The 13635-nt window shown below is 44.1% G+C and overlaps 1 protein-coding gene across 1 annotated transcript in view; it reads right to left on the bottom strand.

Annotated features, from left to right (window-relative positions):
- Positions 1 to 3910: 3910 nt before the first annotated feature.
- The window catches only part of LOC135366757 (FERM, ARHGEF and pleckstrin domain-containing protein 2-like), a 74374-nt gene continuing 64649 nt past the window's right edge, over positions 3911 to 13635 (bottom strand). Inside the window, exons 17-26 of the mRNA XM_064599645.1 lie at positions 12936 to 12986; positions 12661 to 12719; positions 12508 to 12579; positions 11641 to 11709; positions 11355 to 11527; positions 11088 to 11200; positions 9795 to 9955; positions 8612 to 8719; positions 7501 to 7652; positions 3911 to 7287 (exon numbers count right to left, since the gene is read on the bottom strand). Coding sequence (XP_064455715.1) covers positions 7245 to 7287; positions 7501 to 7652; positions 8612 to 8719; positions 9795 to 9955; positions 11088 to 11200; positions 11355 to 11527; positions 11641 to 11709; positions 12508 to 12579; positions 12661 to 12719; positions 12936 to 12986 — 1001 coding nt within the window. The 3' untranslated portion in view covers positions 3911 to 7244. The remainder of the gene's footprint in view (positions 7288 to 7500; positions 7653 to 8611; positions 8720 to 9794; positions 9956 to 11087; positions 11201 to 11354; positions 11528 to 11640; positions 11710 to 12507; positions 12580 to 12660; positions 12720 to 12935; positions 12987 to 13635) is intronic.

Below are 13635 nucleotides of genomic sequence, written 5' to 3' on the forward strand. Positions count from 1 at the left end.
AAATTCATAAGTGGTGGTGGCGGTGGTCACGGTTGGTCACGGTTGGTGGTGGAATCAGTTGGTCACGGTTTTGCTTTGGGTACTTCCCTCTCGTTGTCGTTCTCCTTCACGAAGTCTGGTACTATATCCTTTGTGTCGTCTGTTTCTAAGCGGTGATGCAAGTGCGCACATTGTGCGAGGAAATCGGAGGAAATCTGTAGTCTGACTGAGCGGCAGGACAGGGCGCGATCCTCATCATGTGGTCCTCACTCGTACTTGCTGGTAACATCAGATGAACAGTTCTCATGGTACTCAACTTCCTCCTTGCCTCAAGACTGCCTTGAATACTGCCTGAAGGTCGTCGCTACAGGGTATACCTATTTTTTTCTCTTTTGCTCAGAAATAGCAAGCACTTTTTTATTTTTTGTTTGTTTTTTTACTGGGCGATTATTAGTGACTGCTTGTTTAAATCCAGGTACCTTTTTTAGGCATATCAACGACGACGATAAAGTCTTTAACGGTCTTCAAATACTAATGTATCTACCATTGAGGGTCCTCGACCAGTGACGTAGTTAGGAAATTTCTTCGCAGGGGGCTAGGATCTTCACGGGGCGGAATGGGGGTTGCTACATTAGAAAAAGAAGCACACGACGCGCTTTGACTTCATGATCGCTAGGTTATCGCTAGGTTGTCCCTAGCCAGTGATATCCGATCTTAACGTAAATTGTAGCGACTGGACGAACAACTACGACAACAATTAGGAACAATGTGAAGGGGCTCATTACTTTATTCCCCGCATCACCACCAGCAATGGGGTAGAGTATCGCCCCTGGCGATGAAACTCTCCATTCATCATCTCGTAATAAAGTTGTTGTTAAGCTTCACCAACGCCAAAGCAATGATCTGAAGGGCAGCATTCGACGAAGAGTCGATCAGCGACTGCCAGTGACGGGACTCGAACCTGCGTCGGCGTAGTATAATTTGTAGCACACCTGACCGACAATCAGAGAGGTGTGGGTCCGAATTTCGGGAAGGGAAAGGTCGTTCAAGGTTTACCGAGACTTTTGTTTCTACAATGGAAGATTCGGGAAGCACCAAACTACGTCAGTTTTTCGAAGTATTCACCGGCGCATCTGTAGACACCGCTGTGGCAACTCTTTGACGCCTTTGGCGTAGAAAGAAGTGGACTGCTTTCGTAGCCACTGCAGGACATCTTTCTAGAGCGTTTCATCTGTGCGGAACGTCTATCCTCCAAGGTGCCCAAACAAGTGGTAATCGCTTGGGGCTAAATATGGGCTGTAAGAGGCATGGGGCAAAACGTCCCAACGCATTTCGGCCAGGGCTAGGCTACCGTCGAATTCGCCGTGTGGGGCCGGGAATTGTCACGAACAAGAATGACCCTTCCGGACAACATCCCAGGCAATCGCAACCCCCTTGCTCCAATAAGTCCACATGGCTGACACACCGCATATCCCAGAAGACAGTTCCCATGGGCTTCCCAGCAGACGGTTGCATCTTGGTTTTCTTTAGCGGCGGGAATTATGTCGTCATTCCATACTGCTTTTTTTTTTGTCTCTCGGGTGAAATGATGCATCCAAGTTTCATCACATGTGATAATTGATTGCAAAAATTCGTACCCCAGCGATTGAAACCGGTTCAGCAGCTGCTCAGAGACTGCCATGCGCGCTCTCTTCGTCGGGGAACCAATCTTGCAAGCTGCCACTGCCGCAAGTGCCGCTAACTGGAGAAGGACCGCACTTCGTCCAACGAAAGTTTTCTCGAGCAAGTCTCTGTCAACCTTGAACAACCCTTGTAATTTCAAGGGCAGAGCATCAGGACGAGAGTCGCCGATATTTCGAACAGAGGCTGTTCTTCTGGGCCCAGAAGAGGACCTGTCATTTCCTCACTGGTTCGCTGGATTTTTTACCATTCAACGAATTATCTTCAGATACTCAGGAACTCGCACGACTGGAACCCCATTTTTCTCGAAATTCCCCATGTGAAGTGCTCATTCTGGACAGCCAATCACAGCTTTCCGGTATAAAAGAAACTCTGGAGAAGGTGGTACCAAATAGCAGAGCACTTGGACACCTATAGAAATCGTGGAGAACATATAGTAGGAAGCAGGTATGCTGGTGTGAACTTAGTCTGGGGAACGATATATGGCAAGGAGACGAACATGCACGAAGAGGACAATACTGGTTCAACGCCAGCCATAAAAATCTCACTAGCACACACTGCCATCCGGGACGACGCAGAGGGAAGGCCATCTCCTCCATATTTGGTGACCCAGATAAGGAACAGACCTCTACCCGAGAAACGTCATCATGACGTTGGTAGACAGACCGAAACCGAAACAAATTGGAAGGGGAGGGCTGGGTTCCACGAATGGGCATTTGTTCGCTGCCTCTTATTGAAAGAAAAGTAGTACCGAAGGTCACGTCCCTTTCAGGGACCATCGTAATCCCGTCAAGACCGTGGCTTTCCGGCGCGACCTTGTTCGCCCCTAGCTTCGAGCATAGTTCAACTCTACCAAATTGGTGACGCTGTCGAACAGTATGACGTCATTTATTTACAAACAGGGAGAGATCTATACGCCTGCTGTGAGGCAATAGACGAGTTCAGAAAATCCCAGAGTGCTTAGCGCCACTTTGAACTGTGGGAGTTTACTAATATGAAAGAAACGGGTGGCGCCTCCAAACTGTTCCGATTTCTCCCCTACCGGTCCACTGACCTCGATGTGTCAAGGTCAGCGAAAGCGAAATGTGAAGGATTATTCTTCGCTCCTCCGCTCAGCAAGCGCCCAGGATGCAATGCGTGCGCAAAGAGCACTGGGATTTTCTGAAGTCATCTATTCGGGCATGTCCCGCCGTTGTGCCAGATTTGAACACGGCTTCCGCCGGCTTACCACCGCTAACTCTTGAAGGTCCTGACAGAGGTACGATAGGTTACTTCGCTGAAGGCTAGACAAGGCCGTGACTTTACACGCGTTCCGCGCCTTGGCATCTCTAGTGCCTCACAACACACATAGTCCGCAGTACGCTACGATCTACTGCAGCGCGTCAGGCCGTTTTTCACTTTGCGACGCTCCTTGGTCACTTACCAGCGGCCCCCTCAGTGTACCGGAGGCAGTACTCCTCTGTACTCCGTCCGAAGCGCCGGCATGCCTCCCGCGCGCGGTCAGGAACACTGGTTCTCAAGTGCCTTTCACAGTGATCCTGGTCATCCGTTCCAGATAAGCTAGTTTAGCAAATAACCTGTTAGCGTACCTCAATTAAGGGGCAAGGGGACCGCGGTTCCACCGAGGGCACGCTCACCTCCCGACTACCTACAGCGCTTGGCGGCCCTCCCTGAATGGCAACGACTCTACGAACCCATCGCTCCCGTACCCGTCCCAGCCCTGGTAAAGTGCATCGTACCCGCCCATGTCAACGTGACGCTCTTACGTATGCTGTCCGACTGCAGTCACAAGCGGTGCACCACGCGTGCACCATTCCACGTCTGAATGTGTTGGAGTAGCACCCCATGGACGGCGCGGGCATCACACCTGTTCCTTCCTCTTGACAGAATATGGACTAAGGTTACGGTTTGACAAGTTTCACAGCAAATGCTGTCCTCAGGAGCACCTCACCATTGCCAGGTTGAATGCACATTTGAAGGAAACCATTTCCTCAACTAAGCCAATGAGAACCTTCACACAACTTAACGACAATGTACGTTGACAGAAGGGGTATTGTGGGTTGACAGAAGAGGGATTCAGGGGTAGCGTGTTAGGAATGATGCCTCAGCTGTAGATGATGATGCATGCTTTTACGTCCAGAGACAAGTGCAATCACGAGCAATGCCACAGTAGTTAGTCTGTGGAACATTTCATATGGGGAGCAAGGTTTAATTACACCCATGGGCAGCAAAATGCACCCTTGGACAGTCGCATTAGGTAGCATTTATTTGATATTTTAATATAGCACCTTGTATTAGCAACCACATGAGCTCACAATGCTCTTTACGCAACCTCAAAGTCCAATAAGAACAACCATTTCTGTCTTGAGTACCTCTTAGATAAATGCCAAAATATACAAACATCCTCAGATAGCACTTGTCTATTACACAAGTTATAAAAGATCGCGTGAGAAGTTGGGACACGCAATGGGAGATGTAATGCAAGAGTAACCCACCTGTAGTCTACTTGGCGTGTACATATTCCACTACGTTAGCCAACAGAATTATATGGACGATGCAACTTATGAGGTTTCAAAAGGAAACTGACAGGGCAAACTTTGAGATGCATCTTCTTCAAGGCACTAGACAGGACAGGGAAAATAGAGTAGGAAGGATGCTGAGCTTGTTGATTATATGCACTGCAGTATATCTAAGAATAACATTCAGGCAACATTTCAATTATCGTGAAACAAAATTGTACAAGCCAGCCGGAAGAAAATGCACTGCAGAGGAAAATGCAGAAGAAAATCTGAGACACACTGAGACCACAACTTAAACCACACTGAGACATGCTGCAATCACAATTGCCCAACCATGTTTCCCCATGTCACCTCAGTACGTCCCTTTCCGACATGCTGGCATGGATGCATGGCCTGTATCATTTTCTTTCTCTTTTCTTGAGCAATTCAACATATTTGTAAGCAATGTGATATACTCCTACGTAAGTTCCAGTGCCTTGTTTGAGTGCAAAACTTTTGAAATATTCCATGTTATCAAGATGTAAAAATACTGTCTATCTATAAAAATTTTGTTGATTAGTGTATGTAAGCATACCCAGTGCTAAACTGTATGAGTGGCGACGTAGCTGATTCAATGGAACATAGAAGGACAAACACAACTTTTAAGCCACAAATGACATTTTTTCTTTGATATGACTGGTCACTACTACCATAAACAGGCCTTGTGGTGTCCATGAAGGTTGACAAGTTCTCGCCGGTTAGGGAATAATGACTTGTTTAGTCTCATACAAGTTCACTCGCCTCATAGAGTGCTTATCTTATTTGTTCCCATTTGTTCTGCATTCCAAATTGGAGTTGGTGCCTTTTGGGATGTGCCCAGTTATTGCCTGTGGATCACCCTTGTGTCTTGTGTGCAATTTCAAATACAATTTACATCACACACAAAAGTAGTGGTGAATCTGATGCCGAAAAACACTTGCCGAATATATATTTTTTTAATGTGGCATGTTCCGAAAAAGCTCCTCATTATAGTGCTAGATTGCACTTTTTTTTTCCTCCGGGGTATCACATTTTCGTTTTTCCTTCCCCTCGTTTCCAGGAGGGATGCTGGGAATACTGCCCTGCGGAGCTGCAGGCGCCTTCCTCTAACACTTTGTGGGTCAGCGTGGGTCAAGAGGGTTCAAGTACACGTAGAGCCCTCCAACAAAAGAAGGGAAATTATTTGCGTCCTCAATGTCCTCCTACCAAGCTGCCCTCCCTCGATAGTCCTCCTTCCTAGCGACTATAGCTGCAGATTTTTCGGCATCTATTTTTGGTTCAAGCAATTAAAATGCCAAAAACACACAAATTTGACAAGACATATAAATGCTGAAAAAACACCCGCTGAGTCTCCCCATGAATAAATGCCAAAAACGCGGAACCCTAGTTATAATTAGAGCCTGAAGTTTTCGGGAAATATTTTTTCCTAAATTCAGGGGGTAAAAATTGGGTACATAAACTTATGCTCTAAATTCGTGCGAACTCGGGTGGAAAGACTTCCAGTATGCTAAATTCGGGGATAAATTACGCTCAGTTACTCAAACTAGCTGTACTGGTTTGGTACAAATGGTGATGTAACTGCATTTGCTGCCAAACAAGTTAGTATGCATTCCTACGGACGTCTCAGTGAGGGCAATTTGCCTGGTAAAAATCGGGTTTCACCCTAAAGAGGCAACCAATTCAACTTATTCAATTCGGGGTGCAAATTTGGGGAAGAATCCGGTTAAACCCTAAAACTTCAGGCTCTAGTTATAATGCATGTTATTAAGCACTGAAATAATGGGTAAAATTAGCAACCATTGTGGGAAACGTATTATAAAGAAACACAAGTAATGGGTGATGTATGTGACTGAGAATATATTGCAACCTCAACATATCGTGCCAGGTTACTTTGTAACACATGTTGATTTGATGGTTTACAACAGCACTGTTATTGAATACCTGTTAATTTGGCAATGTCATCTGAATGGCTGGAACAATTTCATCACTCTGAGATCAAACAGCAAGAGGATAATGTCAAATTCACAGAGCAAGAAGGGATGCCTGCAAATGTCTGATGCACACAAGAACAAGGCTACACGAACATTATATTTCTGCCACGTCATGAAAGAATGAAGATATACAGAGCAAAAAAAAAGGTGTATCATTTTGATTGTGATTTAGAGAGTATAAAAACAAAACATAGGACAGTACTTTGTTCTTATAAACTTTGTCAACAACTTCCAAATAAATTTTCAGGTGCAGAACGTAAGACCTCAACTGCACATCTTCAGCAAACAAAGAAAATGTGGCAGATCATACAGAATTCTTTACAGGTAGCAATACAGTCACACCACTATAGCCCCAGCAAACCATTAATATCCTAGGGACATCCCTACAAGGTCTGGACATCCACAGGATATCTGTGGGATTTCGTACAATGAAATTCGCGTTCTGGGGCCCTATGACATTAAAGAGAAACTTAGTAGTGGCAGAAGTACTCTCTGTGAGCAATACGACAGCTTGACCTTCCAAAAGCTTCCATACGTCGCAAGCTCCACAAAAATGCAACATGTAAACAGGGCTATTTTTCTGTAGCTTTCAAAGCAACATCAGCAAACATGAACTGCATGCTTAGACAGCTTACCCTGTACTGCACAAACAACAAACTTGCTATCTCATGGTTGCCATAAGTAACCGAAGCAAATTTCTCGGATATCCCTGTCGCGTACACGAACACCACAATTACACAGGCTTGGTGTGGTGCCTGTACGACATGGAAAACTTTACACATTTCAGCTGATGACCACAAACCATCATGGAGACAACATGAGAAAAATATTGAATATTTAAAGTTGAATATTTAAAGTAACTTGACATCTTACGGAACAATTCTTCAGGAAGGGATTCCTCGCTTGAAATGAATGTGACCTGACTGTATCACTTGAGCTTGAGGGTTACAAGGGTCACTTGAGGGTTACGACTGCAGGAATTTATACCCAGTACTGTAACACATAGTTACACTAACACAGGAAAACATTACAGGTGAGTGTCAAAAAAACATGACATTCACATTTTCTTGACAGCTGCAATGCTGATGACTTCCACCCACCTAGAGAATGAAACAGATTATTGTTAAATGCAGTCTGTACTTTGGGTTACTTATATGGGTTACTTATACGGATTACTTGTATGGGTTATATGGGTTGTGATATCGTATCGGATACCGTATATCGTGGTCATACCTGTCTGAGATAACTCTTTAGTGAGAAGTCTATACTGTGAGAACTCTGTATGGGCACTAAGTGTAGGAGAGGGCACTTACCGCGCAAAAGCATATTCGCTTTCTGCCCTGAAGAAGTAGACGTGTGTTTTAAACTGCAACTTGAAGACAAAGTCTTTGTTAATGTTGTCGTTCGGCCCAGGCAATGTAACAGTGTAGCCCACAAGGGGAAGGCTTGCCAAGGGGCTGGATTCCTGCAGAATTGTTTAGAAATTGTTACATTGCTGCTAGAAGGTCGTTTCACCTTTGAGGTTGAGGTTGCTGTAACGTGGATATGTAATGGATGCATGTAGCGGTCTGTACAGTACACAGACATGGTTCATATCTAGAGCCTCAAGTTTTAGGGTTGAACCCGACTCTTCCCCGAATTTGCACCCAAATTGAAGGTTGCGTCTTTAGAATGAGACCCGATTTTTACCCGGCAAATTGCCCTCACTGAGACATCTGTAGGAATGCACGCTAACTTGTTTGGCAGCAAATGCAGTTACACAACCGTTTGTACCAAACCAGTACAGTTAGCTTGAGTAACTGAGCCCAATTTCTCCCCGAATTTAGCATACTGTTTTCTCACCCATATTCGCATGAATTTAGAGCACATGTTTATTTACCCGATTATTACCCCCAGAATCTAGAAAAAAATATTTGCCGAAAACTTCAGGCTCTATTCATATCCTGTGTACGTTTGCAGCAAGTTTTGTTGCATCATCATTTCCTGAGCAGAACATTGAACGATGTGGACAATAGGTATGAGCACACAACAGGACTGGCTCTTTACAGAACCAGCAAATATCCGACGAAAGGAGGTTGTATTCTACTCAAATACTTTTCAAGGTCGAGTATTTAGTGCTCCACTCAGTTGCTTTTTTTCCTGGTACAAGTAACTTAACTTAAATACATTGTTTCAGCATCCTGCACATGCAGGAAAGGCCTGACATGTGCCTGCCAAGGGTTAAACTGTACATAAGTACGACAGGGCCTGCAAAGCATGTCTCGGTACATTACATGGAACTCCAATGTACAACGAGACCACTGTTAAGAAATCCGAGTGGCACTATGACCCATATACAAATTATAGAAAACAGAGGAGTACCGTATAACTGCAATATCCTAACGAGCTATGTACAACTGTAAATAGTGGAAACAACATGCTCACATGGTAAGACTTGTAGAAGAAGAGACAGAAGTTGGTAAACACCACCCACAGCTTCTGCCAGCCACTGCTGTTCTTAAATTTGCGCAGAAGGAAACCGCTGAGGTAATTCTGCAACAAGGAGGAAATACTGATCACATCAGTACAAAGGTACAGCTGGAAAGAAATTCTGTCTAATTTCCCAGCACGATAACAGCCACCCTCGGGGCACTGGGGGGAATGTTAAGTGAACAAAATCCTCGCGTTAGACTAACAGAATAATTTCGTTCAATTAAGATTTCCTCACGGCCTCCAGGGTTGCCGTAATCGCGCTTGGGAACGAGGCCACATTTTTTTCCAGCGTTATTATTAAGGTTGACCAGAGCTGTACAAGGACGAAGCTGCAGTCGACCACTGTCTATTGGAGCTACACCTAGCCGAATCCCGCACTATCTGGACAAGAAATACGTCTGAAAAGTCTGCCGGAAAACCCATGTAAAACCTCAGACAGCACAGTCGTTGACGGGATTCGAACCCGCGTCTCCTCCCAGTCTCAGCACGGAATCAGCATCATTCTAACCGCTATCCCATGGGAGCTGGTGCACAATGTTGATTGACCGATTGATTTGGTGTTGAATAACGCAACAAAAACAGTGGCCATACAGTGCCAAGATGGTGGTAAAAGTGCCAGGCTTGGCCATAAAGTGCCAAGATGGTGGTAAAATACTGACGTGGTGATTTTTCTTGCAACAATATGTGACCTGTATTTAGTCAAGTGAGGGTGGGGAACAGTCCTGCAGAATTTTTCCCTTTCCCATTGTACCTTTGCGCGACACATTGATGAATCCAGTCCTTTGACTCTGTACAAAAAGGGGAATTGAGTACCTCACGACAACGTCTTCAGCCATAGATAGGCATGCCCTTTGTCAACCAAAAGCATGGAATGCTAGCGTTATCAGTAAGAGAAGCTGAACATCTATCGTAATTTTATGCTACTGACAACGTTTCCTACGTGAAACAGCCACGGCTGGATAATAGGGGGGCAACCGTATAAAGGTACAATGGTGGTCCAATTACTTCCCACCACTAACCGTGGGTAAGGCAGACTTCATTTGCTCTCCAGAGGGATATCGGAAATCAGGAGACTTGTCAGAGTGCAGCATGTTACATAGATCTCAACAGCTCTTCCACCGATAGCACCACTTACACGGTGTGCTTTCTTGTGATCATCCCTGCCGACACTTGTGTTTCGGTGCCAGCACACATGCACTGCTGTGTTGGAACGATGCTGCACATGGCGTTCGGCCGCACCACCTGGTGACTGCTGGCCTTCTTGTGACAGTCTGTCTAGCCGTTCATCGGATGAATCTAGAATGAAACTAAGCATATTGTAGTATGATGTGTGAAGGGGAAAAAGGAAAAGACACAAAATATATCGGGACACACTGGAAGAACGTAATGACATTTTGTTGGGATCACGGTGATGTGACACGTATTAGGTGATTTTGGTCAGCATATGTTTGATAACAAGGTGGAAAACATGTATGAAGAGTTCTTCCTATAATTGTGGGAAAAATCGTACATGAAAAGGAGTGCAGTGAGGAAAACGCTTTCGAACACCATTTTGACTTATGCTGCCACGCGTGTGAGGACGACATAGATGTGAACTACTATGAGGGGAATTGAATTTCTTCTTGATGCTGACATGCGTACTGGCATGCATTTCACTATAAAGATGCACTCAAAATGACCTTTTGGCACAGCCGATTCAGGCAAAGAATTAACAAAGTCAACTATTTGAGTGATGTCAAACTTTAGGAAGTCCATACTGTGTCTGTATGCAACTGGATAGACATGCAGCACTATTTTGAGATGCAAAACCAAAGCAGGCACACTAGGTTAACAGATGTAGGCAGAACTTAACACAAAGCAACGTTTTATGGCTCAGAATAACGTGGAAGTGACTTTGGTTGTATCTCGACTGGTGTCGCTATTCTGTGAGCCGACCTCACCTAGAGCATGCCTGCACCATGAGAAGCATGCTTTTAGAAGTAAACTGTGTTGTAAAGTGTGCAACCTAACATTAAAACATTGATAGTTCACCCAGTTTAGGGAGCTTTATTCAGTTTTATAGGTGGTCAGGCTTGCTTTCAAGACCGCATATGACCATACTAAATGCGGTAGAATGTTGACCAACATCGAAATAAGGGAGCACGTCTAATTCAACTAATTCCTGGCTGTTCCCAGGAAAAGAAATTACTGTATGCTGAACTATAAATGCTTACTGTTGCAAATATTATTGTAAAATAAAAAATGTTCTAGGAAAACTTCAATACAGTGTTCAATGAGCCCATTTTGCAAACTGCAGTGTCATAGTACACCATAAATCTACCAAAAAAACTGTGGGATAACAAAGATTATAACTACCGCACAATGCTGTGTAACTTATGCTCGGAGAATGACTACAAAATCTGGCAGTAGAAAAGATAGCGGCACATACGACAGGACTTGAGACTAGAATAGTGAAGCCGTTCATCCTTCAGGCTGCAGCTGCAGGCTGCTGCTATAGAATCGGATAGGGCCTTCATCCACTTTTGCCTCTCTTCTTCAGAACTGCAAGTTCACACACTGGTAAACATACGAACAGGTACTTCACACAGACAAGTGCTACAGAACCTGCTCCTAGAGTGCAAAGCTACAGCCCCTTTCACATAACAAATGTAAATCAGAAACGGCACTCAGGAAATAGTGATGTTTTGATATGCACCTTGCTGCTACCATTAGAGCCCTGTTGGCAGCGTAGATATTGAAACGAAAAGCAGCCTCGGCCTTTGGTTCGGTTTCATCCACAGAGAGGCTTTGTAATGGTAACTGGCCATGCACTTTAAACTGTAACTGTGGTGTGGACGCACGGCTGGCATAGATGAGCACGTCCGAAAACTGCAAGTGAAAAACAGACGTTGAGGGTGATTCTTCTCTTCGGCGCTCAATGTTGGTCACACCACCTGAGGTCCACGTGGCATTGTAAGAAAAAGGAAACGCCGAAAACGTACCAGAAAAAACATCCTCTGCTGGTAGCCTTTCCTTGAAAGTTTTTGTAAGCAGCCTTCTCTTATGAAATTCTAAGAAAGCAAGAGGCGAAAATTAAGCAGAATGTGGACGACAAACCATACCAACACCCTGCATACAGGTTGAAATAACCCTGCATACAGGTTGAAATATTATGGTGGTTTCGATGCCTATAAAAATCATGTGTCATGTGCTTTACCGTAAGGGGGTATGTTCGGTAATCTGATGGATGGCACCATGATTTTGCTGTTTATATGTAGGAATTGAGTATTACAGTGGGTGACCATTACATCACGTAAGCAAAAACAAGTGAGCATTAAATTTCTCAAATGCACCAGTACCAATCAGTGACAGAAGTCTAGCCTTATGCCGGCGACTGTACTTTAGAGACAAATTTGTTCGCGTAACCTGGAAAATCACATAATTTGCACGCCTGCTGCTTGAACACAGAAAGCTCCGCATCTCCTGACACCCCCTGCTTATTCGTGATGACAGGTGCCACTGTGGTGTGTTCCAGCTCGCGTACCGTGATAGTATGTCTGTACAATACCACGTACTGTGGTATTGCAACAACAATTTAATTCTATCATCTCAGTACTTGTAGCAGGCTGTAGCTCCAGGAGGCATCTAATACACACGAAATCATAATCCTCCCTAGTAGTCTTAGTCCTGTGTCAGCTACTCTGTATCTCAAGCACATGTCCGCACGTTGCCCCTTGCAGACTTAGCATTAGCATTTGCCATTGGTATCACGAACCCCATGGTCAGCTCTGACTAGTCACAACAGAGTAAAGGACTCCACATGACTGAACAGATTAAAAATTATGATGATGCACACAAGCCTTTCTTACCCTCCCTGGCTGCATTAAATTATCCACACCGATAAGGTCATGTTGGAGCTCCATTAGCATGACAAAGTTTTCCTGCAAAGGTAATACAAAGAGATTCACTTTTTCCAAACTAAAACTGGTTTAATACGTCATGCTTGCTGAATGCTCCATTACCAATTTACACAAGGATTCCTTATGCAAAGATGTTGACTTTCTCAGCCTTTGGAGTATATCTGAAAAGGAAAAGGTTACTGAGCACTGTGGTGTATCCAAAGATAAAGATAAGGATACCCTGCCATCTCATTAAATGCGAAGATATGATGCAATACACAGAAAGTGCATGTGTAAAAACTAGCTCATATATTATACAAAACTATCTCAATCTCAAATATTAAGTTGTTGTGAGGCAACATCCTTATAGCTGAGAAGAACTAAAGAAACATCCTCACCCAGGCAGGCTACATTATCTGCATGGTTTGAGTCATAGCTCTCGTGGAGACCTGTGAAAAAAAAAAGAAACATATATATGTAAATTAAAAATATATGTAAAAGAAAGCATATTTTGTAAGAAGCAAATCTACCTCCTTTGCAACATTAAAATCGACAAAAGACCCCAGTGCAAGGCGACACTGAAAAGACAACACAAGAAACAGCACTCATCAGTGCTGTGTCTTGTGATTGTCTTTTAAAGGGGTACGGAGGGCCATCCAAAAAATTTTCAGATTAAGACGTCTGACGAAACTGTGTGTGTCATTTTACTGAATAGCGCTAAGTTTTGATGCCCTTGTCTTGGGCTGCATTTTCTGTTTTCTTTCAATCTTCTTCCAGGACGCAAGAGGCGCCACTGTGCTCTTTCACTCTCTCACACTGGGGGTAAAAGAAAGCCGCTTGTTTGAAGATGCGCAATAAACCAAATAAAGAAAAAAATGGCGTTCCTTCACGAATTTTTTGCAGACGATCTACCGAACGGATTTTTATTCTGAAAACGGTTTTGGTATCTGGTGACCGAAGAGATCAGATGTTCGCATTGGAGCAGCTTCGTAGCTTTTATAATTAAAAAGTTAATTATTGAAAGTTAATTAAGACATTGCCTTAGGAGTCTGTTAATGCCCCCTAGGGAGTGCCCTTCAGCATATGCTATATATTGCA

This window comes from Ornithodoros turicata, chromosome 8 (assembly GCF_037126465.1).
Source record: "Ornithodoros turicata isolate Travis chromosome 8, ASM3712646v1, whole genome shotgun sequence".
Classification (NCBI taxonomy): domain Eukaryota; kingdom Metazoa; phylum Arthropoda; class Arachnida; order Ixodida; family Argasidae; genus Ornithodoros; species Ornithodoros turicata.